This window comes from Microchirus variegatus (assembly GCF_963457635.1).
Source record: "Microchirus variegatus genome assembly, chromosome: 14".
Taxonomy (NCBI): Eukaryota; Metazoa; Chordata; class Actinopteri; order Pleuronectiformes; family Soleidae; genus Microchirus; species Microchirus variegatus.
Window position 1 is genome coordinate 2,434,224 of NC_139815.1, and position 26,447 is coordinate 2,460,670.

Sequence of the window (26,447 nt, forward strand, 5' to 3'; positions counted from 1 at the left end):
CAATTTAACATACAAGAACACAACAATAATCACACACACAGCCGCTGTGTTAAGAAAACAATATTTATTTTAAACTTTTTTTTGTACATTTTATAAATACACAAAAATAGAAAAACAACATATTTTAACTGTATTTACACACGAGGCTAAAATAAAACAATTTAGCATAAAACTGGAGGTGGTTGGGGGGGGGAGAAAAAAATCAAGTGCTTGCAGAATAGTACAAACAATTCAGAGTAAATAATAATAATTCACATGATACGAACACTGCATGTGCATGTGGTATGAAAGGAGCTAATAATAACACAATAATAATAATAATAATAATAATAATGAGACACTGATATCGGCTAAAGCAGAGGCACGTCATACAGAAACACACAATATAACAATCAAAATGTGCCATAATTCACCTGCAGTATGTTTTTTCCTTATTTGGATCAGTAACAACATCATAATGCACAGGAGCCTCTGATGTTACTGTTGATATCAGGAGAATGAGGTTTGTTGTTCACGTGTGAGGCTTCCAGTGCAGTTTGTCTTAATCAAAGGCACAGTTCAGGGCTCTTGGACGTGTGGTTGTATGAAGAAAAGTGACTCAAACACAGACAAAAACAAAAGGCACTCGATAAAATCAACATCAGCTCAAGTCTACAATATCGATAAGATTGTGTTTAATATGTTATATCACTATTAAACAACTTTTTCCAACAGGGAAATCAAGTTTTCTGCACTCGCTCTCCCGCACCAAAGCCCATAGAGAAAATCAGCGTTTTTACTTCACAGGGACACAGCGGTTGTCGTTCCACTGCTGCCTTCTTTAGTAAGTGTAAATGTGTTATTTTGTGGATTTGGCATTCAAAATCCTTTGATCAGATTAACCTCAGTGACACAAACTGACCACACGAGGCAGCACTTGGCCAGCAGCTCCTGTGTGCCTGTGGGCTAAAAACGCAGATTTTCTCTATGGGGTTTGGTGTGGGAGAGTGAGGGGTTTACAAACTTAATTTTCCTGTTGTAAACATCAGCCCAACAGTGAAATAAAGTAGTGAACACATTCTTAACACATCATAGACTTAAAGTGACATTGGTTTTCCCGAAAGTGCCTTAAATGTTTCTGGCGGCCATGTTGTCACTAAGTTTTCCCTGCACACGCTCACACGTCTGTATCGGCGCCTCATACAAACACTTAAAACAACCTGAACGATCACTTTAAATAAAAAACACATGTCGCAGTCAAATGAGAGGCTCAGTAAACTGTGGTGGAGGCCGCCTGACACACACACACACACACAGGCAGGTTTCCTTACTTCCCCGTCAGTAGTTGTACAGGCGTTGGCACGGCTGCTTGAAGAAGCCGTAGCGCTTCTCCGCAGGAGAGAACCGCAGCTTGGCGAGGTTCTGCCTGTGGAGGGCGCTGCGGCTCAGCTTCTTGCGCTCGGCCTGGCTCCGGGCCCTCTGGACCGAGAGCAGCTGGACGTCGCAGGGCAGAGGGATCCCCCACGCCGCCAGACGCCAAGATACGTGCTGCCTCACCGCGACAGGCCTGGACACGGACACGGGAGAAATGTCACAGTGTGAGAAGGTTCAGTATCAGGTGGACCGCACACATGTTTTGACTCTGCCCTTCTGGAAACCTTAAGATATGTGGGTTGGTTTGGGACGGTCCTCATTTATTGAGGGCTTTTAGCCACTTAACCTCAGCTTAAGTCAATATCTTAAAGGTGCCATATGTGGCCAAAACTGGTTATTACATTCAAATTCAAAATACCGACGTCTTTTAGGTTTAGTTTTGATTCTGTGTATTTTTTAACTATCCCTTTAACGCACTGAAGTGACTGAGTTCACGCCATTCGAGCCGTTTGAACCTTCACCTACTGCAGTGAGTGGTGGAGTAAAGGAAATCACCTGGCAGTGTCCTCTTCCTCTTCATCAGACCCTTGCTCCTCCTCCTCCTCCTCCTCTTCCTCCTCCTCCTGACCGCTCATCCTGCGTCTGATCTGGTAGACGGACATGCTCGGGTGCTCGATGAGCAGGTTCTCCAGAGGATCCACCTCAGACTCTGACAGTGGCACGTGGTGCTCTGCTAGTGACCACAGCATCATCATTATCATCGTCATCAACATCGTCGTCAGTGTAATCTGAGCACAGAAGGTTTGAGAGTCTCACCTGGGAGATTAACGACGACCCATCCTCCCTCCTCAAACTCCATCAGCTCCTCAATCGTGTCGGCTGCCTCCTCCAGGTCCTCACCAGCGCCCCCAAGCAGTCGAGAGAGTATCTTCCCGATCATCTTTGTGCCCCTATATCAACAAATCAATCAGAGATACAGCGATGTTTGTAATAATAGATAAAAAAAATACTAGATGTCGCTTCACAAACTGCTTCGCTCTCTCACACCAAACTCCATAGAGAAAATCAGCGATTTTACTCACAAGGACATAGGAGTTGTTGATCTCGGTCAGTAAGTCTGTCAGTAAATCAGTGAGTTTAAAGCTGTCATATTTATGACTTCGGCATTCCTAATCCTGCGTTCAGATTGACGTCAGTGACACAAACTGACCACACGAGGCAGCGGTGGAGCAGCAGCCTCTGTGTCCCTGTGAGCTAAAAACGCTGATGTTCTCTATGGACTTTGGCATAAGAGAGTAAGGGGTTTGTTGAGTAAGGGTGTGTTTTAGAGCTGCAACTAACGATTATTTTCGTAATCAATTAATCTGTCTATTTTTTCTCGATTAATCGATGAATCGTTTGGTCCATAAAATGTTAAAAAACATTGATCAGTGTTTGTCAAACCTGGAAATGACGATGTTCTTGAATGTCTTATTTTGTCCACAAACCAAAATTATTCAGTTTTAATGATTTCTTTGTTATGTGGAGCAAAGAAACCAAGAAAATATTCACATTTAAGAAGTTAAAACGATCAGAAATCTTGTTTTAATCATGAAAAAATCTTCAAACCGATTATCGATTATCAAAATAGTTGCAGATTAATTTAGTAATCGATTATTAATCGATTCATTGATTAATCGTTTCAGCTCTAGTGTGTTTAACAGTTTAACAGTGAGATAAAGCAGTGGACTTATTCTGAAGATGTTGTTGACTTTATTAGGTGAACCCTATATTAAGCGGCTCATGCAACTACACTGAATTTTTTTTTTTTTTAAACAATCCTAAAATAACCCTGTTAGTATGCTGGATTATGGGGTAAAACGATCACAGATTACATAATCTAATTCCAGCCTCTTGTGTCACAATGTCCTCGCCCTGACGGTCATGTCACAGCTCAGGTTTCTGTGCTGGTGTCATGGAAACTGTTGTCCATACACAGCAGGCGTCAAGTGTCAACAGCTGACAGGGGTGGGATTTTGGGGGGTGTTTGTATTTCTACAACCACAAGGGGGAGCCATTGGCAGGAAATGACTTGAATCTTGAATATCATTTTCAACTTTCTGTAATAATTCCCACTATAAGTGACAGGTGGCGCTCTATGTGTCAGGACCACACTTCAAAAAACCTAAAATATACCTTTAGTGTTACATTAATGTGACTATTGTAAGATATTTTTAACAGTGAGAAATCATATGTTTACACCTGTAGACAGTATCAGGTTTAATACTGAATATCTTTCCGCAGCTGTTGTTCACGACTATAATAATAATATAATAATATAATAATAGATCTACATGTCATCTGGATTCCTTCCTGTCTGCTCATCAACAAACAACAGCGTTGATTTTGTCACGAATGCTCTGTTAAATAAACTATATACTGTAGATTTAGCTGTTTTTTCTTGTTTCTTTTTTTAATCTACTAGGATCTAATCTATCCTCAGTTAAACAACTGCTATGATATGATTGTAATAATTGTTAAAAAAAAAAAGCTGTAGCTTTCACCAGAGGGGTGTGTCTACAAGTTGAAATCAAATCACACAGAATCTCACGAGAAGTCAATCGAGTTCTTGTCGGCAAGGATAAAAACAACAAATAAGTTTCTACTTTTAGTGAACGTTATTAAAAATACGTGACTTTTGATGGTTTTGTGATTTTTGACAGCGCGAGGCCCCGCCCCCTGCCTGTGGCCCCGCCCGGTTGTAGTCTTGCCCAGTGTTTTTGCAGCTTGAAGACAAAATCAGGGAATAATCGATTGCATTTGGTCAAAGTAACGCTAATAAAACTAATAATTACAAGTATATTAATATTTCCTGGACAATAAAATCGCGATTCACAATTTTTTTTTTTTTTTTTTTTTTAATAAACGGTCGACGTAAGTCAGTTAAAAATCGGATTTAAACTCTTATAAATGTCTCTAAAATCACTTTACCGTGTATTCTGGTCACAAACATCGCCGATGGGAGACATTTTAGTTGGGGAAAAACAGGATTTTTAAAGCCAGTGTTTGACGCAGCAGAGACGTTTCAGAAACACAGGAGAACAAAAAGACACCAGCTGTGACGACGAGGCTGAATCAAACTCACCCGCTGGACTAAGGTTCGTGTGTGTTCGGTTCCGGTTCGGCTCGTGTTCGGTGTTTTTGTGCAGAAATCCAAGAAATGTCTTCGTTTTTAAAAAAAACCGTTGCTGCTTCTCTTGTTGTCGCTGCTCAGATTGTTTTGATCTCAAAGTTGTTTGTCTGCGAGGCTCCTCCCCCTCATACGTCACCGCCCACGAATCCCCGCCCCCGATGCTTGCGTCACATCAGTTCTCAGCCAATCACACGCGGCGTTATATGTGACGCAAGCGGACAAATAGTGTGTAACGTGACAGAGAAGAAACATTATGTTCTTTGTGGAAACTGCAAAAACATGAAATACCTCACGTTTTCATGTTTTCATACATATATATTATACACAGACATATTTTTGTGTGTACATTATATACATCTTTTATTATACATTTGCCTTATGTTTGTATTTAACCGTTCAAACATCTACATTTCTACTTGGTTGCTGGTTGTGTATTTTTGTACATATATATTGTTCATATAAATAATAATGCTACATATATTAATTCATTAATATATATACAATAGACAAAAAGTTAGGGGAAGGATTTTTTTCTGGACTTTTCTTAGACATAATCAAACTGGTGGGGTTTTTGTATGTGTGTTATTATGTGTGATGTGTGTATATTTTTGTTTGGTTAACATAATAAATAAATACTACATAAAAACAAACATACAATATGTACATAATCCAACACACACACACATAAACTACAACTTTATTTATACATGCATTTACACTCCAGTCCAGCATGTGGCAGTAAAGTCACAACAGTAAGTTGTCAAAAACAAGACAGGTAGTAGTAGCAAGTTAAACATGAACACGACGGTGTGCCGTCAAATATAATGGTTAGAAAAGTAATTTAAAGTACATTAAAGTAAAGCCGAATTCATGCGGAGAGGGGAAAGTACCTATTTTATTACTTCTCACCAGATTAAAGGTAAGAAATCACACGTTTTTCGTGCAATTCCGTCAGTATCATACGAAAACGTGACTGTTGCTGTTTTCGAACTGAATCGAAACAACTTTGAACTGCGTTGACTTTCATTTACATCGTCTTTGTCTCTTGTTTTTGTCTAAAGTTACACCATAGACTTATGTTCAGTGTCATATGTCATACCTTCAGTTTAACTGGGTTTATTACATGAGCTCACGAAACATCACACACGGAACTCCGTTAAGAAACCGCCTGATTATAATCAGAACCACAAAAAATTACGGATAAAACCCGCACAATTTGACGTTTTGTATTTTACGAATTGACAGCAGCCGCGTTCTGTGACATTCGGCCTCTACAAAGTTAACAAACATTTAGTCATTTAATAAAATAATAAATGAAAAGGACAGTGAAATCCAAAATGCGTCAAATGTGCCAAAGGTTAATGTCAAATAAAGGTAAAAAAAAAGCTAAGGACATACAGTTAAAGTGGTGACATGTTGTCTCATGGGTTGATTAATCATTCAAAACAAACATTTTACACTGTTGAGACCGTGTTAAACTTAAATTAAAAGTGAAAGCATTTTCAGTCTTGCATAAATATGAAAACAGATCAGTGTTTAAAATGTTCAACTTTCTCTTTCAGTCTGTGGATCGTGACAAATGTACAACAGGAAGTGAACTTTTGTGTAGAGGAATCATCTTCATGATATTTTTAATCTATCTTTTATGCCTTAAAAGTTAATCCCAAGTCTATAATATGTTTACAGTATATGCTTTACCTCTTTGTGTCGCAATTTTACAGACATTTCTGGACTGAAAATGTATGTTTGTAAACTACTCACTCTCCCACACCAAATCCCATGGAGAAAATCAGTGATTTTAACATCACAGCACACAGGAGTTTTTGAAGTACTCCATTGAGATGAACCTCAGTGACACAAACTGACCACACGAGGCAGCAGTAGACCAGCAGCTCCCATGAGCTAAAAACACTGATTTTCTCTATGGAGTTTGGTGTGGGAGAGTGAGTGGTTTACAAGCTGGACTCTCTTATTTTGTAGGGACTACGGAGCAGTAGCAGTAGAGCCGATTGTCCACCTCCCTGTCTTCCGTCATGGCTCCACAAATGAACGACATCATGCGTCTGTGCTGCGAAATATCGGCGCACGAGCAGATCAAGGTCGCGGTGAAAAACTCCACCAAAGGAGCGATGGTGGCAGGAGGAGGAGCCTTCGTAGGCGGCATGCTCGGTGGACCAGTGGGGATCGCTGTTGGTAAGATGGTGTGACCTCTGACATCACAATGGGCCCCAAGGTCAAGGTCGATGTCGCTACCTGGTCTTGTGTGTTTGATGTGCAGCTACTTCCTGTAAATATACTTTGCGGTTAGGGTTCCTTCTTCTAACAGAAGTTTAACCTCACTTTGATTGACTGGCCACCAGGTGGTACAGTGGGTGGCCTCCTGGGCAGCTGGATGACCAGCGGTCAATTCCGACCCCTGCCGGAGATCCTGATGGAGCTGCCGTCCAACCAGAAACAGAAGCTCTACAACGATATCGTGGGCGTGTTGGGAAACCTGGACTGGACGGACGTCGCCCAGCTCATCGCCCTCGTGATGGGCAACGCCACGCTCCAGCAGCAGGTGACCGCCGCGCTGCTCGGCTACATCGCGAAGGAACTGAGAGCGGAGGTACGCTATCAGGACTGAGGTGACGCGTGGCCAGACTTTTCAAAAACACAGTCACGTCAGAGGTGACGTCACTCACTCGTTCCGACCTCCGATGTAAATGGAACTCAGCATTAGTTGGGAATGTTGAGTCAGTCATTTCCAGCTACCTTTTTTCTCTCTTATAGTTGGGAATGCTGAATCATCATTTTTCAATTTCAGCTGTTTTTGTAAGCCATCTCTTCCTACAGCTTTTTAGCTGATTTTGAATAAATTCATACTTCATAGCATTTGGCTCATGTTCTATTGAAAATGAATGGAACTCTCATTTCCCTTTGATAAGAACTGTGGGAAGAGAAAAGAAGAAGTTTAAGAAGAAACTTAACAGGAAAAATGATAGTTGGGAAATGCTGACTTCAACTATTGGAATTGGCGACCAAAAAAGGATAACAAAGAACAGGAAAGCAATACATCAGCAATATTGTTTGTCGAGATGAATGAAAATGGACCTTATTCTGCTGCCGATGAATTTCAGATCACAATAAATATCTGATGTTGTTGTGTTTTTGACCAGTTCACTAATTTTCCAGTTTAAAAGTTTGAAAAATCACTTTTTAAAATGTTTTTTTTAAGATAAATAACACCACATAAAAGAGTCTGTGTAGACATTGAGGAAGCAGACAAACCAAAAGTTGGTCGTTTATTTACTTTTACATTTTAAATCATTTTTTCCCTTCAATAATATTTGAATTTATCTGTGGTAAAACGAAAGGTGTGGTGCTCAGGTTTTTGTTGTAAAGTCCATGTATTTGTCCAGTTGGAGATGAAACACTGGAAGTGGTGAGATTTAAGGGATTGTGTATGTTTCTCTTAAGTGTAGTAAGTCAGCACCGACTGCACAGTCATTACCTCAGTGACATAAACTGACCACCAGAGGCAGCAATTGAGCAGCCAGCCAGCTAAAATCACAGATTTTCTCTATGGAGTTTGGTGTGGGAGAGTGAACGATTTACAAACTTCACCTTCAAGTTGAAAAGGCTGTCGAACAACAGTGACGTGAAATCATAAAATATATACTCATTATTATGTTTATTCATTAAAATAAAGATTTGTGAATAAAAACATCAACTTCTCTGTTGTAGCTTTGCTTAAAGAAATGTGAATTTTCCAGCTTTAGCCACTAGAGTCTGTGACTGAGAACTGAACGTATTGCTAAATATGTTCATGAGACAATGAAATGGGGGTGGGGAAAGCTCAGAGCATTGCTGTAGAGACATTTAGCCAAAAGTGAGCTAAAATGTAGCTTAATGTTAGCTAAAATAATGTTAGCTATGGGGAGCCATAGCAAATATATTTAAGAGGCTGTGTAAAGTGGAGGGAGGGAATGCTAAAAGCATTACTGGAAAGACACTCAGCCAAAAGATAGCTAAATTGTAGCTAAATGTTAGCTGGAAGACCATTTCAGGTTAGCTAAAAAATAAAAGAGCATGTGTTGTACACAGGGTGGCTCAGGTGAGGGCGCTATACACAATTGTTGCAGAGCACAGGAGGTCAGAGGTCTCCGTAGATTTGTTTGGCTCTGGTGCAAACAGGTGTGCAATCAGTGCACTCACACAAGTTAGCTAGAGTTTAGTGAACAGAGTATTATTCTGGTGGACAACAAGAGTGAGAACCAAGAGGATCCTGGGACACCAGCTGCTCCAAAGTACAGTTAACATTTTTCATAGTAGATCTCATTTTGCCTGGAAATGTGTGTCGGAGAGAACTGATTTGTGCTGTGGTCCAAAATCACATTGAAATGCATAGTTTTGTTTCAAGTCTCCCGTATTCTGTGACCTAAATGATGACAACCATACTAGCTACCTAACCAAATATGTTCATCAAGTGTAATGTTAACAACATTGATGGACAACAAGTTAGCCAAAATTTAGCTAAAACTAACTACATGTTAGCTAAAAGAGCATTTTAAGTTAGCCAAAGTTTGGTTAATGCTAACAGCAGTACTGGACAGCCACTAGGCAAAAGTTGCTAAAATGTAGCTAAATCTTTACCAAAATACAGCCGAGTTAGCAAAAAGTCAACTTAAATTCAGCTGGAGAGCTGGAAATTCAAGTGTTCATGAGTGACCGGAAGCTTTGTGGTGATTAAAAACAGCGAGATAATCTTGTTCTGCACATGCTGTAATCCAGCGAGGCTCCAGCATAACAAGGCTTCCATCATCTTTTATTCTGAAACATCTTAGATCTTGCATTTGAAGTGGCAATGAGCTGTGAATGTTATTATGACGTAACTAAACTGTAGCTTCAGGGGGGCGCTCGCTTGGAGAAAGTGTTCCCTGATACAACCACACAAACGAATGATCCCTTTTTAAATGTGAAACCTTCTGAATCTACTCTAAATGACAGTGAAAACAGGTTATGCACATGTTTGTTAGAACATGGCAGCAGTTTCACAGTAAAGCTTTTGAGGTCCAGATAACCACTTTTTCACCCTTAGACTCAGTCAAAACATCAACAAGTTGTTGTGATTAAAAATAGATTTTTATATAAAAGAGAGAAAATACACCATACGTTATTGAAATATAGCAATATGACCAGTTTGGCTACTTGAAGTACTTGTTTTGTTCTCGACAGTCACAAAAGGTTTAAAGGCACAAATGTGAAGTCAACATCGTGAAAACAAAGACCATGGCGCCAACTTTACGTCAGTACCTCAACATAAACACACTTCAAAAAAAACCTGATGTATCCCTTTTAACACTTCAAATCATTTCTTTCAAATGTTTCTTTTTTTTATGTCACAGCAGCACAAGTAGTTTTGATTCTTTCTTCCTGTCACTCTCACTGACAGACATTCAGGCTCTCGAAAAACAATTATGTTCTTGCAAACAGAAACGATGTCTGCAGACAAGCATGCAATCAAAGTCTTAGAGGAACAGAACTCGCTGAGATCATCTTTAAAGTCGCAGTCCAAGTCAGACGTAACTCTAAAGTCTAAAATAATGTCTAGATAAAATGCCTTTGCATGTTTCTATTATTCTCACACTAATATTTGTCAGACTTGTATCCACTCTGTGCAGTTTTTACATCGGTGACAGAATTTCTCTGTGCGATAGCGGCTTTAATTATTTCAGACCAAAGTAAAGTACTGCTTACCCAGAAATTTGGTGCTCAGGATTATTTAGTTTGTTAAAAGTGATGCTAAAAGTAGCGACGCAGCAGTTTTGAGTCAAGACGAGTAGTGCTAGAATTGTATAATGGAAAAGCAGCATTAGTGTTTTGTTGGGTTGTTAGTGTTTTACTCCGTGATTCCATCGCGTCTTTGTTTGCGACAACGGAAGCTTCCACGGACTACTAAAACACATTCAGTGGAATCCTTAATACATATCATACAGGTCACCGTGTATTTGTGCTAAATTTAGCAAAGCGAATACAAACTTTAAAGCATTTGTGGTGACAGAAGAGTGAATAATGGTGCAGTGCAACATGAGGAGTAAACGCATGACGCTGGCAGTTTCTGTCATGATTAGGGGAAGGTTGAGAAGTGGACAATCCTACCAAACTGTCAGTACATTTGTGCTAAACTTAGCAAAGCCACTCCAGTCTTGTGATGACTGGAGAGTGAATATCAGTGCAGTGCAACATGGGAAGTAAACGCATGACGCTGGCAGTTTTGTTGTAATTTGGGGACAAAGGGGAAGTGGACAATGCGAGCAAACTGTGCACAGCGTTGTTGTTTTTTTTGTAACAACGCGAGTCTAAACTTTAAAGCTTTCATCCGAGAGTGAACAACGCAGCGCAACATTAAAAGTAACAGCAAGGCGCTGCCAGTTTTGACGTAGTTGGCGACGCTGGGAAATATAAAGTGCGAGCAAACTGCGGTTAGTATTTTTCTATTTCCAGAGAATAAACAGAACAAAAATCTATCTTAGCACCATTTGTCCAGATGCTAATAGATACTTTGGTACTGACCAATGAAGAACTGGCTCTCCATACCTATCCTTACAGATAACACACACACACACACACACATGCAAAAATCCAGGCTTAAACCAGAGACATATTAGTAAAGCTGTGCAGGGAAAATAAGCAGAATAATAACGATCATAAAAATAATGTACACAGTACAATCCATCACTTCCAGTCTGAGGAGAGTAAAGTCTAAAACTGTTCAGAGAGAAGGTCGCACAGTCGCTGAGACACCGATTCTCTGCTGGTCCTGAGGGTCAGGCGGTACATCTGCACACACAACAAACACACGGTTACACACCGTTATACACACAATCTGTGTGTGTGTGTGTGCGTGTGAGAGACGTTACCTGTGCTTGTGCGTTGGGCTCCAGTCGCAGCAGGCAGCCAACCTGAATGCTCTTAGTGTGAATGACTCCAGCGCCAACAAAATTCTCTGGATTAGGATCGACCCGGTCCAACAGAGCGACACCAAATCCTATGATCTTCAGCATCATTCACAGGAGGAGAAATGAAGACAAACCTTACAATCATTTACATTATTTTACACCAAAACATGTAGTTTTTTGTGTCGTTGTAATGACACATTGCCAGCACTGAGGTTTAATGATGCGTTCTCGGCCAGTGTGGAGAAGCGATACCCACTTATTAATGATGACAAACTATTGTAGACCAAAGCACATTATAAATATAGACTAGAGCTAATTTGTGTGCAATGCAGCGACTAATTTACAGCCATATCTGTAAAACCTAATATCATTTTGAATTGGTAAATTAATCATTTTAAAGAGCTGTTAAATAAATGAATTGTACATGTTAACACGTAAATAAAACTCGTTAGGTTAGTCAATCCTTTTCCATCAGAAAACTGAAGTTTGTAATCTACTCGTTCTCCCAAACTTGAACAAAACCTGAACTACTGAAAGAGAGTTGGTGATTGAGTTTTCTTGATTGTTTTTTTACCTTAGCCTTGGTAACCTCTGTGTCCATTGGCAGTTTGGCTTTGAAGATTTTCTGAACCTCTTGCTCTGGTCTGATGAAACACAAAGAGAGGACAGGTTGATTATATAGAAGACATCCACAACAGAACCTTCACTTCCTGTTTCCACAAACTAATGAGGGTTAGTTTGTAAATTACCATTTTCTTTTTCGTTCTTACGGCGACAAGCAAACGGGGGAACAGTTTACCGGATCACCAAAGACCTGGTTGTTTGTCTCAAAACATCTTTAAACTACTAAAAGTGCTGTGGTTATTATTAATGTTATTATTATTAAGACTGTAAATGTAAAATATTGTAAGTAAACGCCAGTTTGCATGATGTTGCATTACTGCCATCTTCTGGAGATCTCCTGCACTACAACATCAGCCAAATTCTCTCAGTAAAATTCACACCATCACCTTCTGTGGCTTTGATGGTATGACAACATCTGTGACCCGTGTTGTCATCGGTGCCTTCAAAGGTTTTGATGCTTTACACACCTTTAAACCTTTCAGTTGAAGAGAACAGTGAGTGAGTACACGAGAAAGAAGAAAACCACTTCCAAATATCTCAGTGTACAAGACTCCTTTGAGGAACACAACGTCTTCATGAACACCTGCTCTGAAAACATGGACATGGAGAAGTGGACGCTCTCCACCTACTACCGTGAGGAGCAGTCTGCAGAGATGGCCGTGGCTGCGGCAGAGACTGAAAGCCCTCAAGATGTCTTGGTTCAGATGCCTAAGTTTGAGTTTAATCGGCTCATGGTTGAGATGGAGATGAAGCACAATGTGGAGAAACGTAAGAATCGACTCATGATCAAAGAGCTGGAGAGTCTGAGGACAGAACTGTTGGGTCTGATCGTGGAGAAAGACGACGAGATGAGCCAACTGCAGCAGAAGGTCCAAGAGCTGGAGTGCTCCCTTCGCGGGGAAGGAGACAGCAAAAATGCGGACGACGACGACGACGAAAAGGAAACCTCCAGACTGTCTGCTGCACAGGCCGAGGCAGCAACACAGGAAGTGATGGAGAGGATGACCAATCTGGAGAACGTGGTCAACGAGATGCAGAGCAAACGGAAAAAGAAGAAAGCGTGGAAACAATTCCTGCAACAAATAAGGGGAATTGGAGGGAGGCAGACTCCCTCAAAGCTCTGAATTTACCCTGTATTCCACTCAACCCATTCATCTTCTTCTCCCAGGGACCAAAGATGCAAATTAGCTATTTAGCCAACTCTGGTATAGACCCGGTTCTGTACATGGATCCCGTCAACTGAGCTTCTTCCTCTTCTTCCAATTCATTCTGGCAGGCTGCACACCAAGAAGTGCAATGCTGCTACCCTCCACAGCCCAAAGCTCCAAAATCACAGTTCAAATTTGTAGATTTCCACCACTCTTCCCCTCATCACCCTCCTTCATTCCACCCAATACCTCCCCCTCCCCTTCACTCTCTCTCCCAGAGTTTCCCACAGAAACTAGAAAATGTGTTTTTGGGACTCGTTCCATTACATTTACAATGGAAAAAAATAGCAGGGGAAAAAAGCATAAATAGTTGAGTAAAAAAGAAAAAGTAAAAAAATATTCATAGGGATGGGTAACTATCTTTAAGGTTTTGGGTTTGTTTTTTGTTGTTGTTTTTTAACGGTACTACTACTATTATCCATGCTGCTCACTGATACTTTAATGGTACTCTTACAGGTTGTTTTTGTTACTTTGTTAGGGGATTAAAAAAATATAGACAAAATAAGTAAAGAATGAGCTTTATTTATTTGTCATTCAAAATATTTTTGGAGTACTAAAATGGCGCTGTTTCAAAGCAGTTATTTTGTAGTAGTATAATGTTACAATAAAATATTTATTTTCAGAACTGTTTGTCTCGTCTTATTCTCATCTTAAGGGTGAATTATGTAATAAATCTAAAGCAACTGGCCATAAAATCCTCCTAATATGTCACAGAGGATCAGGAATAATGTTCATATAACAAACTGAATTTACCAACAAAAATATTTGCATTGAAAAAAAAAAATATTTTTTGCACCGCAATGTTTGATATATCCATCCCTAGTCAACAGCTAATGTTACCATAAATTATTATACATCTTGATCTTTATTGGGAGAACAGCATTGTGTCTTAGAGCCACTCATTTATGATAAAACGCTCGCTCCTCGCTGACAGAGTTACATGTCAACCGCTCTGGCAACCTTGACTCTGGAAGGGAGGGGTGGAGTGGGAGGCGGATACAACTCGCCGCAGTGTTTTGATTTTGAGTGTAGTAACCGTTTTTAGCCACATTGTTACAGATGGCGCCTTTAAGTAACTGCAGTCTTTCAATTTGGATGTTGTTCTTAATCGTTTCACACCTTTGATTATTATGCGATTAATTGTGCAGCCTATATTTCACCAAATTTCATTTTGAATTGATAAGCAAATAATTTCCAAGAGATGTTTAATAAATTAATCACAACCTCATTTTATTCAGTAAAACAAACACAAAAAATCCCACACAACCTATTTGTGAGTTCCTGACCCAGAGTTTGGGAACCATAAACCCATGTAAAGCAACAATATCGACTCTGAATTTCAGTTGTTTCTGCCTTTTCTGACAGAGATGAACACAAACAGCCAAGTATTGTTGACGTTAAAATGAGACTTACGCTCCCAGCTGTTTCCAGCGTTGGAAGAAGTCTTGCGATGTCATCTCTGTGGGTTGAAAGAACTTGTTGAGCATCACGGGGAGTTTGACTGCGAGGTTCTGCAGCATTCCGCCGTACCTGTTCACACACAGATTCACACGCATTGAACTCAAAATATCAGAGTTCCTACACATTTTCCATTTCAAAATGCCATACTTTTACAGACTCAAATTTCCAGACTTCTCAGAGGATTTTTCAGTCAATATTAAAAATCTGAATATCAATTGTTAGATGCTTATTACGTAAATAAATGGTTTTAAACTCCAGCCCTCGGAAAACTTGCAAGGACCCATGATACTGTGGCGGCCAACAATAGGTGACCGGCTCGACGACACGTATGGAAAACAATAAATAAATGAGAATCACAGTCAGTAACAGTAACCATAGTAACTCATTCTACAGCCAGCTTGATTCGTTTCATATCCTCTACAGGTATGCTGTGTTGTGTTAGTTAACTTGTTTTGATTTGTATATATTAATATATTTAATCTTAGAGAGTGAGATAATAGTCTGGAAACGACACAAACATTTTTCCATACTTATTTTCTGTTTTTCCATACTTATCCAGACCTGGAAATTACTCAAATTAAAGTCCATACTTCTCCAGGCTGCGTAGGAACCCTGAAATATCCAGAAAACACTAGGGGAAAAAAACCCTGAGAGATGAGATGAAACTGACCTGAACTGGACTTTGAGTACCGGTGCCTCTGTGAAATCTGACACGCATTCAATGTTGAGGATCTGCTGCAGCTGAGCCCCGCCTTCTATCACTGGATCGACTGTCTTCACGTGCATATTCAGCTGTGGAGAAAACGAGTCAAGGAGACTAAGCTGATGGTGTCAGAACTGAACAGTTATCAGTTTAGTTATTGTCCGGCGGAGATGGTGAAGGAGTGCTTGCTGGTTTAGTCACGTTAAATTTCACGATTTTTTGAAATGTAGTTACATAGTTGTTGCTGTCCAATATGTGCACGCCCCCTGCTGGCCACCTGGCAAGTTAACTTTTAAACACACACCAAAGTCCATTGAGAAAATCAGTGTTTTTAGCTCACAGGGATTCAGGTGCTGCTGGTCTACTGCTGCCTCGTGTGGTCAGTTTGTGTCACTGAGGTTAATCTCAATGAAGTATTTCAAATGCCGAACAAAGAATTTAAAAGTCGTAAAAACAACACATATGAACTGACTGATGGAGGAAGCAGTGGATCAGTGGGAGACTAAGCCGTTCACAAACATTAGATTTGTGTTTAAAAAAGCCGCAGCAGTGCCCATCTGTCGGTACCTCAAACAACCACACTGAACTATCCCTTAAAGTGCGTCATGCAGCAGCAGAAAGGATATGAGTCTCGAGAGTGTCGTCATTCGTCACTGATGAGGAGAAGCTCAGGAACTGTGTCGACGTCTTGTTTCCGTAGAAAACGTACATGCGTCCTGCAGAGCAACAATTCAGTTCAGTTCAACCAGCCGAGTTTAATAACATTGTTTAGTTTTATCACATTATTAAAATGTTTTTTCACACGAAACATGGTTTGTTCGGCATTTGTGAAGTGTGACAACTTCCTGTTACCACTCATGTATGACAACAATTGTGGAATAACATGACAATGACATATACATTTTATACAGTTAACTAATAGAATAAAAGGGATCCTCCCAGACTCCTCCCATCTCAGATTACTCATCCAACAACCTGATTTCACGATCACTGCAATAATGTCGTTAATCACACTTTTAATTAAATGAATAATAAGTTCATTTATGGTCACATAAATAGTGTGCAGATTAATGAGTTGCTCACCCAGGTTCTCCCTGTACTCAGACTTCAGGCCAATCTGTAAAAGCTGGTTCTCAAAGATGACGCCGTTGTTCTTACAAACAAACCTGGGATTTTTAGACACAAAGACATGATGTTTTCAACCTTTTCTGCCATTTTATAGACCAAACAACAACATGATTCATCCAGAAAGTGATCGACAGATTAATCGATATTGAAAACAAAAATTAGTTGCAGCGTGGATTATTTTACTGTATGTGTCTGCGGTTGTGGTCTCACCTGGAGAAGTTCTCCTCGCACACGTCTATGGACGAAAGAGCCGCGTTGTCAGAGAAGACGTCGACCAGCAGGTTGGCTCCAGGTGCAGGGTTTGAGTTTAGATTCAGCAGATCGGTGAAGGAGGGAGTAGAAACCTGAGAGGAGAAACGGCAGCATATTTAAACGGATGGTTCAGGATGATTTTTTATGAAATATATGTCGGCTTAAGTCTTCAACATTTTGACAGGAATTGCGATTGTGCTATGGTTTGCAATATCAGGGAATGGTGTTTTTTTCTCATCATTCTCATTTCGAAAAAAACATTTAAAAAAAATACTGAGTACTGTGCGATATTTGAATGTGAAAAGATGACTTTGTCAGTCTGTGAAAATTGGTATTTTAAAAACCCCTTAACTAATTTATTAATGTAATGGTGTGTTGTTTTCTAGATTTCTTTATATACCGTGGTGCCAGCAGAGAGCAGGATGGGACTAGAGACGGGGCGGGGTCTGTTGATAGGGAAGAACTCTGCCGACAGTGAAGGAGAAGACTGGTGGAGGAAGGAAAAAGGGACAGGAAGAAGAGAGGGAGGAGGAGGAGTGAAGACAGGTAGGGGCAGAGACAGAACAGGTGCAGATGAAGATCAAGAAAATGCAGAAAATAAGGGAAGAATATGAAACGAAAGAAAGCAGCAGTAAGACTTCACACCAAGTATCTGTAGTTTTGTTTAGTAACATTAAACAGCTGATGTCCTGTCATGTTTGAAGAGAAGAGACTGCCCTCTAGTGGTGGGATAAGAAGGACACAATTCCTCCTCTCACAGCTCTTCACAATTTATCTCCGTGTCCAGGTGTCCTCAGCACCAGGTTATAGAGTTTTATTGTGGAGAAGCAGCATCAAGTGTGGATGAATTCCGAGCAGTTACCTGGTCTGGCGGCGCTTCGGTTGTTTTCTCGGCGTGGTCAACGTTGCCGTTGACGTTCCGCCGGGTGTCGTCAATGACGGGCAGATTTCCTCGGCCCTTCTTCTTCTTTAGCTTGGCCAGGATCGACGACTCCCTCTCTGGGAACGGAGGCATTTCCTCTAAGACTGTGGCCTGAACGAAGCGTCACAGAGAATCACAGTGTTATTATAACCGCACCAAAGCTCGGCCACACCAACCAAGACAAGAAATAACTTTTCCCACAAACCAGTATGTCAGTGCTGGCGATGCAGCTGAGCCTCAGGTACTCGACGGCTCTCTGCTGAAGCTCCACGTCTGCGTTGCGGAGTTGGCTGTCCGACCGCAGCACGTCCTGTATCGTGATCTTCACCTCTGGAAACAGGTTAATGAACTTGATGTAGGCGGACAGCAGCAGGGCCCGCGTCGGCACAGAGCAGAGATGGAACTTGGAGTGAAGAAGGTTGAACTGGACCAGAGGGCTGAAGAAGAAAACATAATGTGGTTCTCACTTGTAACTCATCTTAGAGTAGTTTAGTCGCTCAGCCCTGTGGCTACAAACGACTTAAATCAGATGAGAAACATCGTCAACCTGAGCTTTTTTTTTTTTTACCTGGATCGTGAGTCACCAGCGATGAGGTTACCAAACTCTCCCAGAATGTAACCGCCCACCTTAACCAGGTTCTCATGGCAGGCAGGAGCCTGTAGCGCCTGCAAGAGTTCACAAAGCACAACAGCAGGGGGATAATTAGCAGGTAAGGGGATAATTAAGGGTTTTTCTGAAGTGTTGTTGTATGAGGTACTGACAGAACAGGAGATTTTAGCTTCTTAACTTAATACTTTGTGTCACTTTGTCAACCAAGTACTTTCTCACACCAAAATCCTTAGAGAAAATCTGTGATTTTTAGCTCATGGGAACACAGGAGTTGGATTGTTTACTGCTGCCTCATTTGGTTGGTGTTTGTCACTGAAGTTAACATGAATTAATGATTTCAAACACAAAACTATACATGTGAACTTAATAATGGGAGCCAGCAGTAGATCAAAAATGTATGCCGTGTTGTAAAATCACTGATTTTCTCTATGGACATTGGTGAAGATGAGTGGGGTTTGAAAAAATGCAACACAAACTTCAGTTTCCTGTTAGAAAAGACCATCTAAAAACAAGATTAGTAAACATATTCTTAAGGTATATACTTGGATATAGATGGTTATCCTACTAAGAAAGGAAACGAAATGAACTACTTAGGATGTGTGCACATCTACTTGTGCTTTAATGTTGTGATCCTCTGTTTTAACCAAACCACAGAGCAGTCCACACCGTGGTAACTCACCTCAAAGACGGTCTTGGCGGCGTAGCCCTGGACATCGTCTCGGTTTATGACGATCTGGATGACTCGATACCAAACCTCCTCGCTGACATAGTCGCCCGCGATACGGATGAGGTTGAGGATGGTGTCCACGTACCAGGTGTAGTCCACGGCGTACTTCTCCGCCAGGATCGCTACCTTCAGCACCTGAGGGAGGGAGGGAGGGAGGGAGGGAGGGAGGGAGGGAGGGGGGGGGGGGGGGGTGACCAGTTGTGCGTGAGAGGAAGTGACACTCAGTCAGAAGTAGAAGATGAACCCTGAGATTTTTTAAAACCTACAATCTCTTCTCTGATCGAGTAGTCAGCATTTTCCAAGTAGCTCAGCATCTCTGCCACAATCTGCTTAGAGTTGCTGCGGTCACACATCGCGTAGAGAAGATCGACCGCCCGCTGGCGTACGCTCACATCCCGCTCCGTCTGTTCAGAGAACACAGTTTAAAAAGGGATAAGTCATTTTTTTTTTTTTTTAAAGGTATGTCATTGCTGCCTGAGTTGCATTTTGTAACCACACCAAAGTCCATTGAGAAAAGACAGCATTGAAGCTAATGAGAACACAGGAGCTGCTGGTCTACTGCTGCCTCGTGTGGTCAGTTTGTATCACAGAGGTAAATCTGAACAAAGATTTTAAAACACTGAAGTCACAAAAGAAGACGTCCTGATTTGAACGAGGCAGCAGTGGATCGAAAACTCCTGTGTGCTGTGATGTAAAATCGTTGATTTTCTCTATGTGCTTTGGTGTGTGAGAGTGAGCATTTCAAAACAACACAAACTTGATTCAATGGTGAGCATTTAACATATTTTTCAAATATTGTAGACTGAATCAGGTCAGCATTTTATTCTTTTAAGTGTTTTTTGCGTGTGTCACTGCTGGCAGCCATGTTTTAATTGAGCACAAGCATCTGTTTCTCAGCACAAAGGGGGGATTTGCAGCACAGTCGCCACCAACAGACCAAGGACTCACCTTTAAGGCATTGATCACAGTTTCCATGTGTGTCTTCACGGCCTCATGAGAGAACTCGGAGCTGGCCAGCATGCACATGCTCTCCAAAGCCAAGTAGCGAAGGTTGGTCTCCCTGTGCTGCAGAAACTGGCCCAGCTGGTTACAGGCTCGTACCAACAGGGTGGGCTCACTGAGAGACAGGGCAACACAATCAGAGATAAATCACCCCATTACAATTCATGAAAAATACCCAAGGGTAGCACAACACAGGAAGGTTAATCACTTTGTTTTCCCCCCCTGTGTTATGATGTGATATTGCAACATAAAACACAACTTAATCTTTGCTGATCCAGGCTCTGCTCTGGGTGTTTTTAATGACAGGTTTCATCTGTTGAACCGAAAACATCTACCTCCCCTGTGACAACAACGCCTGTTCAGACGTGGAATTAAAGGGATAGCTCAGTTAAGTGTAGCCGAGTGACGTACTGCCACTGGTATGCAACGCGTTTTTGGGGCTCGTTCTCACTGAAAATGTAGCTGCTTACACGGACGCAAGGTAAAAAGTTATTTTAAGATTATGCTCACGGGATTACCTTAGTGTTAGACTGCATTTTTCTCCAGAAAAAAAGTTTTTTACGCTTCGTAGACCGCTCACTCTCCCACATCAAAGTCCATTTTGAAAATCAGTGATTTTCATCACAGCACACAGGAGTTGTTGGTCCATTGCTGCCTCCAACAGGAAGTTCAAATGTGTTATTTTGTTACTTCAGTGTTTGGTGTTAATTTTGGATTTACCTCAGCGGCACAAACTTGCATAATGAGGCAGCAGCAGTAGACAAGCAGCTCATGTTTCCCGACGAGCTTAAAATGCTGATTTTTTTTCTATGGACTTTGGTGTGGGAGAATGAGCACTTAACAGTGACACAAACTTAAATGTGTTGTGGCAAATGGCTGTCTTAACACTGAGAAAAAGCTGTACAATCATAATCTTAAAATACCAGAGACTTAAGCTGTCATGTACTACTGTACTGTTTGGGGTCACTCAGAAATGTCCTTATTTTAGAAGGAAAAGCACTTTTCCCATGAATATAACATTAAATTAATCAGAAATACACTCTATAGATTGTTAATGTGTTAAACGACTATTCTAGCTGCAAACGTCTAGTTTTTTAATGGAATATGTACATAGGTGAAAAGAGTTTTCTAATGGTACATTGTGTTTGCTAATCATGTTAGAAGTCTATTGGATGATTAGAAAACCCTTGAAAACCCTTGTGCAATGATGTTAGCACAGCTGAAAACAGTTTTGCTGGTTCCTTGACGAAAGGGTAAAATTATTATTTTGAATAAAAATCATTATTTCTAATCTTGTCAATGTCTTGACTATATTTTCTATTCATTTTTGCAACTCTTGATGAATAAAAGTGTAACATTTAATGGAAAACACAAATAAATTGTATAGGTGACCCCAAACTTTTGAACAGTAATGCATCTGGTGAGATTTTAAAAGCTCTTCTCCCTGATGGCAGCCATGTGGCCTTAACCAGGTCTGAATGAGGGTGTCCGTGTAATGACAAATGTGATCATCAACCTGTCATGGTGGATGATGAGGGAGATGGCTTCAAACAGGACGGCGTTCTTTGCATTGGAGTGCTGGACCTTCTTCGACTTGGGTGGCTCCTGGGCTTTGTTGAGGATGGTCTCCAGACACTCTGTGAGGCGACTCCGCAGCGCTGCGTCCTCTGCAAACGACAACAGGCCTCACTATGAGCAGTCTGTGGACTTAAGTGACACCCTTGCCTCTACAAACTCAAAAAGTAACAGCTTCTCTGCACATGTTGTAAAGATTAATCTGTGAGACATAATAGCCTTCAGAAGCCTGTGTTTGGTCTGTGTTTTCTCAGGTGCTGTTCAGTTCCATACCAGGTGGAGGGTAGCACTGGAGGAGGCGCAGCAGCTTCACAGACAGCCACGGCGCCGCAACAAAATAGTATGTGTAGTCCTGTAGATCGATGGACGCCGACGTCACGATCTGGACACAAACACACAAGAAGACAACTTAACACTCGGTCCACAGTGTTAGAGAAGGACGACATGAGATATTACAGACAGACAGGCTAGAGAGACCCACCCTGCTGAGTCGAGCCACGGACAGCGCGACAGACGTTTTGAAGTCATCAGGACTTTTCTGGGCCAGAGTGGTGATGAGGCTGGTGGCTGCTGTTACCACGCCCTGGAAACAATGGAGAAAAACCCTGTCAGTAAAAAGGCATTTTCATTAGGGATGGCTGTATATCGCTTGTTGTGGCTTCTAAGGCTGCAACTAATCATCATCGATTCATTTGTTGATTATTTTCTTGATTGATCGCTTAGTTGTTTGGTCCACAAACCAAAAATTATTCTGTTATAACGATTTCTCTGTTCTATGGAGCGAAGAAACCACAAAATACTAATATTTAAGAAGCTGAAAAATGAGAGCACTTTAAGAGAACTTGATTATTAGATTGATTTCTGCAGCCCTACAAATCTGACAATGAGCAGGAACAGTAACTTCAGTGTGACATGAATGACAGAAAAAGTTCAAATGAAGCAGTAGAAAAACAACTTGACACAGCTCTCTCTTTAAATTAAATTTAAGTCACTATGATCGACCATTTAACATCTTTCCTGTCATTTATATCAACATGAAATTATGCATATTATTATGCATGCTAAATCCCTCAACCACTTTTGTCCAGGTGTAAACGTGTGTATGTGTATAATAACATCTAGTATAATGTTGTTACTGCCGACTGTGTGGAACAGGTCACCAGATCTCACCAGGTGCTGGTCGTTGAGCAGGTGGACAACTCGTGCCGTCCACTCACCCATGGGGACCAGGTCAGGTGACGTCCTGTTGAGTCGTAGCAGACACAGTGCTGCGCTCTGCTTCACGCTGTCCATCGTGTCCCTGGAAGAAGAAAACGCAAGATATTTTCTCATTATAACCCTGAAAAAGGTGAAGTTCAGGGTTTGTTTATCTGGAGACAAGGACACTATCACGGACAGATGGAAAACCGATCTTTATCTTATCACTGTCAGCATTAATCTACGATGTCTTCAAAATATGTTCACTGCTCCATCTCTTGGTTTGACAGTGTTTTCTGAGAGAGAGGTAAGAGTCCAGATAGTGTAGACTCAAGCCTATGTAGATTATACAAGCCAAGTCAGAAACTGATGTAGTTGAACTAAATCCATACAGCAGACAAACTCAAGAAAGAGCAACTAATGTCCAAGATTAAGATGAAGACAATGAGTAATGTGTAATATTTCTGTTAATGTTTATGTACAAACCCTGCCACCAGGATTCTGGGGATGTCGGAAGCGAAGGCCTCGGCCATCTCTCTGCTGCCCACGTTGGCGATGCAGTGCAGAGCCAGGTTCATGAAGGTCGGATTGCGGCTGTTCAGGTCGTTCTTGATGCCATTGTTGATGAGACGGATCAGGTCGCTGTTAGAGTTCACTAGCACCGAGATGAACAGGTAACCCTGACGAAGAGAGGTTTGGTGATTATAATCTGTATCCTTTAAAAACCAAAACTATTACCGAAGAGAATTGAAAATGTTTACTTTTTTTGAAGCACAATTTCTTTAAAGCACAAAAATGTACATTATTTTTGGTCAGAATAACTGTGATATCAAATCTTCCTATTGTCCCATGCATATAAAGTGAGCAGGAGACACTTACAATCTGTTTCTCCGTGTATTTGTTGGAGCTGAGGAGGTTGACGGCCTCCATGTGTCCAAAGTCGATATCATGGCCCAGAAGAAAGATGAAGAGCAGCTTGCAGACGTACTTTTTCTTGCTGTAGCCATCGAGAGCCTTGTCTCCTGTCCACACACGCAAAAATTACACAAACAGTCAGACAAGGAGTCACATTCGCTGTCTCAAAGCCAGTTTCCAGTGTTGTGAAATGTTATTCATGGAAACTGGAAACTGCATGTAATCCACAAAAATGTGTCACTTAATGAATTAATTCAGTGGCTAAAATGTGTGATTGGTAGCTGAATTTTCACAGAGAGCAGAGCAAGCATCCATATCTCATATCTCATCCTGGTCCTCCGCCCTGACTTGTCATGTTTGTTTGTTTACCTACCTTTAAACTTGGAGCGGATGTTGGCCAGTTCCTTGTTTATCCTCTTAATCTCTGCCTCTTTACTTTTACCTGCAAACAGATATGGGACATTTTGCATGTTCATGCATGTAATACAAACTCAAAACGGCAAACGCTTATGTGTTTTTAGTCCTCAATGTGAAGCAGTATGATATGTAAACACATTTTCCACAATCACCGAACAGTTTATTGCACATTTGTGGTGCTGAGTGAGGGGCACGCTTCTTCCTTTCCTTTCACAGCATTAATTCAACACAGTGTTGGAGATGCTGCAAATATCTATTTCTGCAGCATAGTAGGCACAGGGTGATATTTATCTTGACCAAAATACATACAAATGTCCATATTTATGGACATTTTATGAAAGCTTGTACAAGTTTATCTAACATGTGAAACTCTACAACACATCATTGAACTGATTAACAATTAATACTCGATAACGTGAATAATTGCTGCAGCCCTAGTTGATAACGTAACTCATACAAAAAAAACCTGAACTCTCCCTTTAACCAGAGTAGTAAATTACGCCATGACGTCACCTGTGCGCGTCCTTTTTGACGTTAGCTTAACTTTTCCTCGCAAGCGTTTGACAGATAAGTTGTAAATAGTGTTAATGAGACGTGGGCGCATTTGTTATAGGTGACGACTTCACCGCTGAGATCACGTGTTTACACACAGACTAATATAAATCATTAAAAAAACACGGTTTGTCTCCTTTATGACCACTTTGAGCGACGCGTGCCACGCCCTTCAACATGACGTTAGCTTCTGGGAGCTAGCGGCTAACTAACAGAGCAGCGTATGAAAACGAACTGAGCGGCTCCGTATTGAATAATGAAAAAGCGCGTTTCTCTTCTTAAGTGACACCAGAAAGAACAAACGTTGTTTGTCGAAATAGTTTTATGTTTTAAACATAAGTCAAGGTTCAGCGTAGTCAAACAGTGCCGAGCAGCGAGCTAACCAGCTGAAGTTGGCTTCTGGTTCGAGAATTAAGGGACTAGTTAAAGGGGAATCTGACATCAAGACGTTGAGATGAAGCATCAACACTAACTGAAAACGTGTTTTTATAAATGAAGAGACGTGTAACTACAATGTCACAGCTAAACCATGTAAGACCAGGTCCATCCAAGTACAAACAAGTTAGACCATATTGGACCAGATACTGTCCATAAACTCTACATAATATTTACCTGTTAATTTACAGTAAGTTAAAAGTAGAGAAATGTCCAGCTTGAACAACTTAGGTAAATGTTTGAAAACGTGTTTTAAACGATCTTTAGTCTGGCTGTAGTAAATACATAAATCGAGATTTGTCTGATCAGAGTGGTTTTTGACGTCACAGTTGAGTCCAGTTTCGCGAACCGGAAGCTAACTTCGTGTTAACTGGCCCACTACCGAAGCTCAAAGCGAAGTAAGTGCTAAACTAACAAACTCACAGTTCCTGATGTCAGAGATGAACACGGCCAGGCCCCGCATCCCGTCTCCTTTAGAGACCGCAGGCATCGCGACTGTGTGGTTTTTGGAGTGAAATGAAGGGAAAGAAGTCACTTAAATCCGCACTTGTTTTTACCACACACATAAACACACAGCTGAGCAGACACTCTCTTCTTCTTCTACTCCGTTTCATCGGCGGTTGGAAAACAAGGAAATCACGCGTTGTCGCCACCAACTGGAGAGGAGTGTGGATCAGGATGTGTTTGGATAGAACTCACGGCCCCCAGTCCATGTACTGTAGAAAGAAGAAGCTCAAATGATTGAGAGCATAATAAATATAATAATAATAATCAAACGCTTATAACCCTATCTTATATATTATTATAACCCTATCTAATATATTAGATTATATTCTAATATCTAATTTATATTATATTATATAGGGGTTATAAGTGATTTATTGTTATTATTGTTGTTGTTGTTTGTGGAAGTTTAACATACCAAACATTTCCACACTTTATTAACTGCCATAAAAACTCAAAGAAGATATAGAAGTTCCATGTTTCAATTTTATTCCAATATCAAAAACAATAAAGAGACAAATTATGATCTGAAAGTTGAAAGATGTTAAAATAAAGTTTGATCTCAAAGGCATTTTATAAAATAACTTAAGTAGATGTTATAGAATATTATATCATTTTATTAAAACAACTGAAATGATTGAGAGGGTAGCTTGGAATATTATTGTATTTTTTTATATATAGTTTTGTGCTTTTTCATGGAGGACAAGACCTCACATATCAATAAATAAATAAATACAGGAATAAATAAA

At 40.7% G+C, this 26,447-nt stretch overlaps 3 protein-coding genes across 5 annotated transcripts; 1 reads left to right on the plus strand and 2 right to left on the minus strand.

Annotated features, from left to right (window-relative positions):
* Positions 1-45: 45 nt before the first annotated feature.
* On the minus strand, positions 46-4,644 carry LOC310936781 (tumor protein p53-inducible nuclear protein 2). Of its 2 annotated transcripts, none has more exons than XM_083900927.1 (4): positions 4,478-4,644; positions 2,170-2,303; positions 1,909-2,083; positions 46-1,546 (listed from the first exon to the last, which is right to left on the minus strand). In XM_083900927.1, exons 2-4 carry the CDS (start codon positions 2,291-2,293, stop codon positions 1,318-1,320), a joined length of 528 nt encoding a protein of 175 aa, XP_083757053.1. In that variant the 5' UTR covers positions 2,294-2,303; positions 4,478-4,644; the 3' UTR covers positions 46-1,317. The 2 variants fall into 2 exon arrangements, with proteins under 2 accessions (XP_083757053.1, XP_083757052.1); XM_083900926.1 differs by having other exon boundaries at positions 1,909-2,086.
* A 659-nt stretch (positions 4,645-5,303) lies between these two features.
* On the plus strand, positions 5,304-8,169 carry LOC310936940 (protein C19orf12 homolog). The gene is made up of 3 exons (XM_083901104.1): positions 5,304-5,444; positions 6,506-6,718; positions 6,886-8,169. Exons 2-3 carry the CDS (start codon positions 6,559-6,561, stop codon positions 7,149-7,151), a joined length of 426 nt encoding a protein of 141 aa, XP_083757230.1. The 5' UTR covers positions 5,304-5,444; positions 6,506-6,558; the 3' UTR covers positions 7,152-8,169.
* Positions 8,170-9,684: 1,515 nt separating this feature from the next.
* On the minus strand, positions 9,685-25,782 carry LOC310936374 (AP-2 complex subunit alpha-2-like). Of its 2 annotated transcripts, XM_083900425.1 has the most exons (23): positions 25,618-25,782; positions 24,164-24,232; positions 23,755-23,897; positions 23,362-23,555; positions 22,849-22,978; positions 22,160-22,261; positions 21,952-22,060; positions 21,620-21,770; positions 20,050-20,218; positions 19,368-19,505; positions 19,054-19,236; positions 18,333-18,430; positions 17,970-18,201; positions 17,705-17,875; positions 17,243-17,329; positions 16,801-16,934; positions 16,546-16,628; positions 16,088-16,178; positions 15,430-15,552; positions 14,712-14,828; positions 12,041-12,110; positions 11,428-11,562; positions 9,685-11,347 (listed from the first exon to the last, which is right to left on the minus strand). In XM_083900425.1, the coding sequence occupies exons 1-23, from the start codon at positions 25,682-25,684 to the stop codon at positions 11,270-11,272; spliced, it is 2,874 nt and encodes a 957-aa protein (XP_083756551.1). In that variant the 5' UTR covers positions 25,685-25,782; the 3' UTR covers positions 9,685-11,269. The 2 variants fall into 2 exon arrangements, with proteins under 2 accessions (XP_083756551.1, XP_083756552.1); XM_083900426.1 differs by lacking the exon at positions 17,243-17,329.
* Between the last annotated feature and the right edge of the window lie 665 nt (positions 25,783-26,447).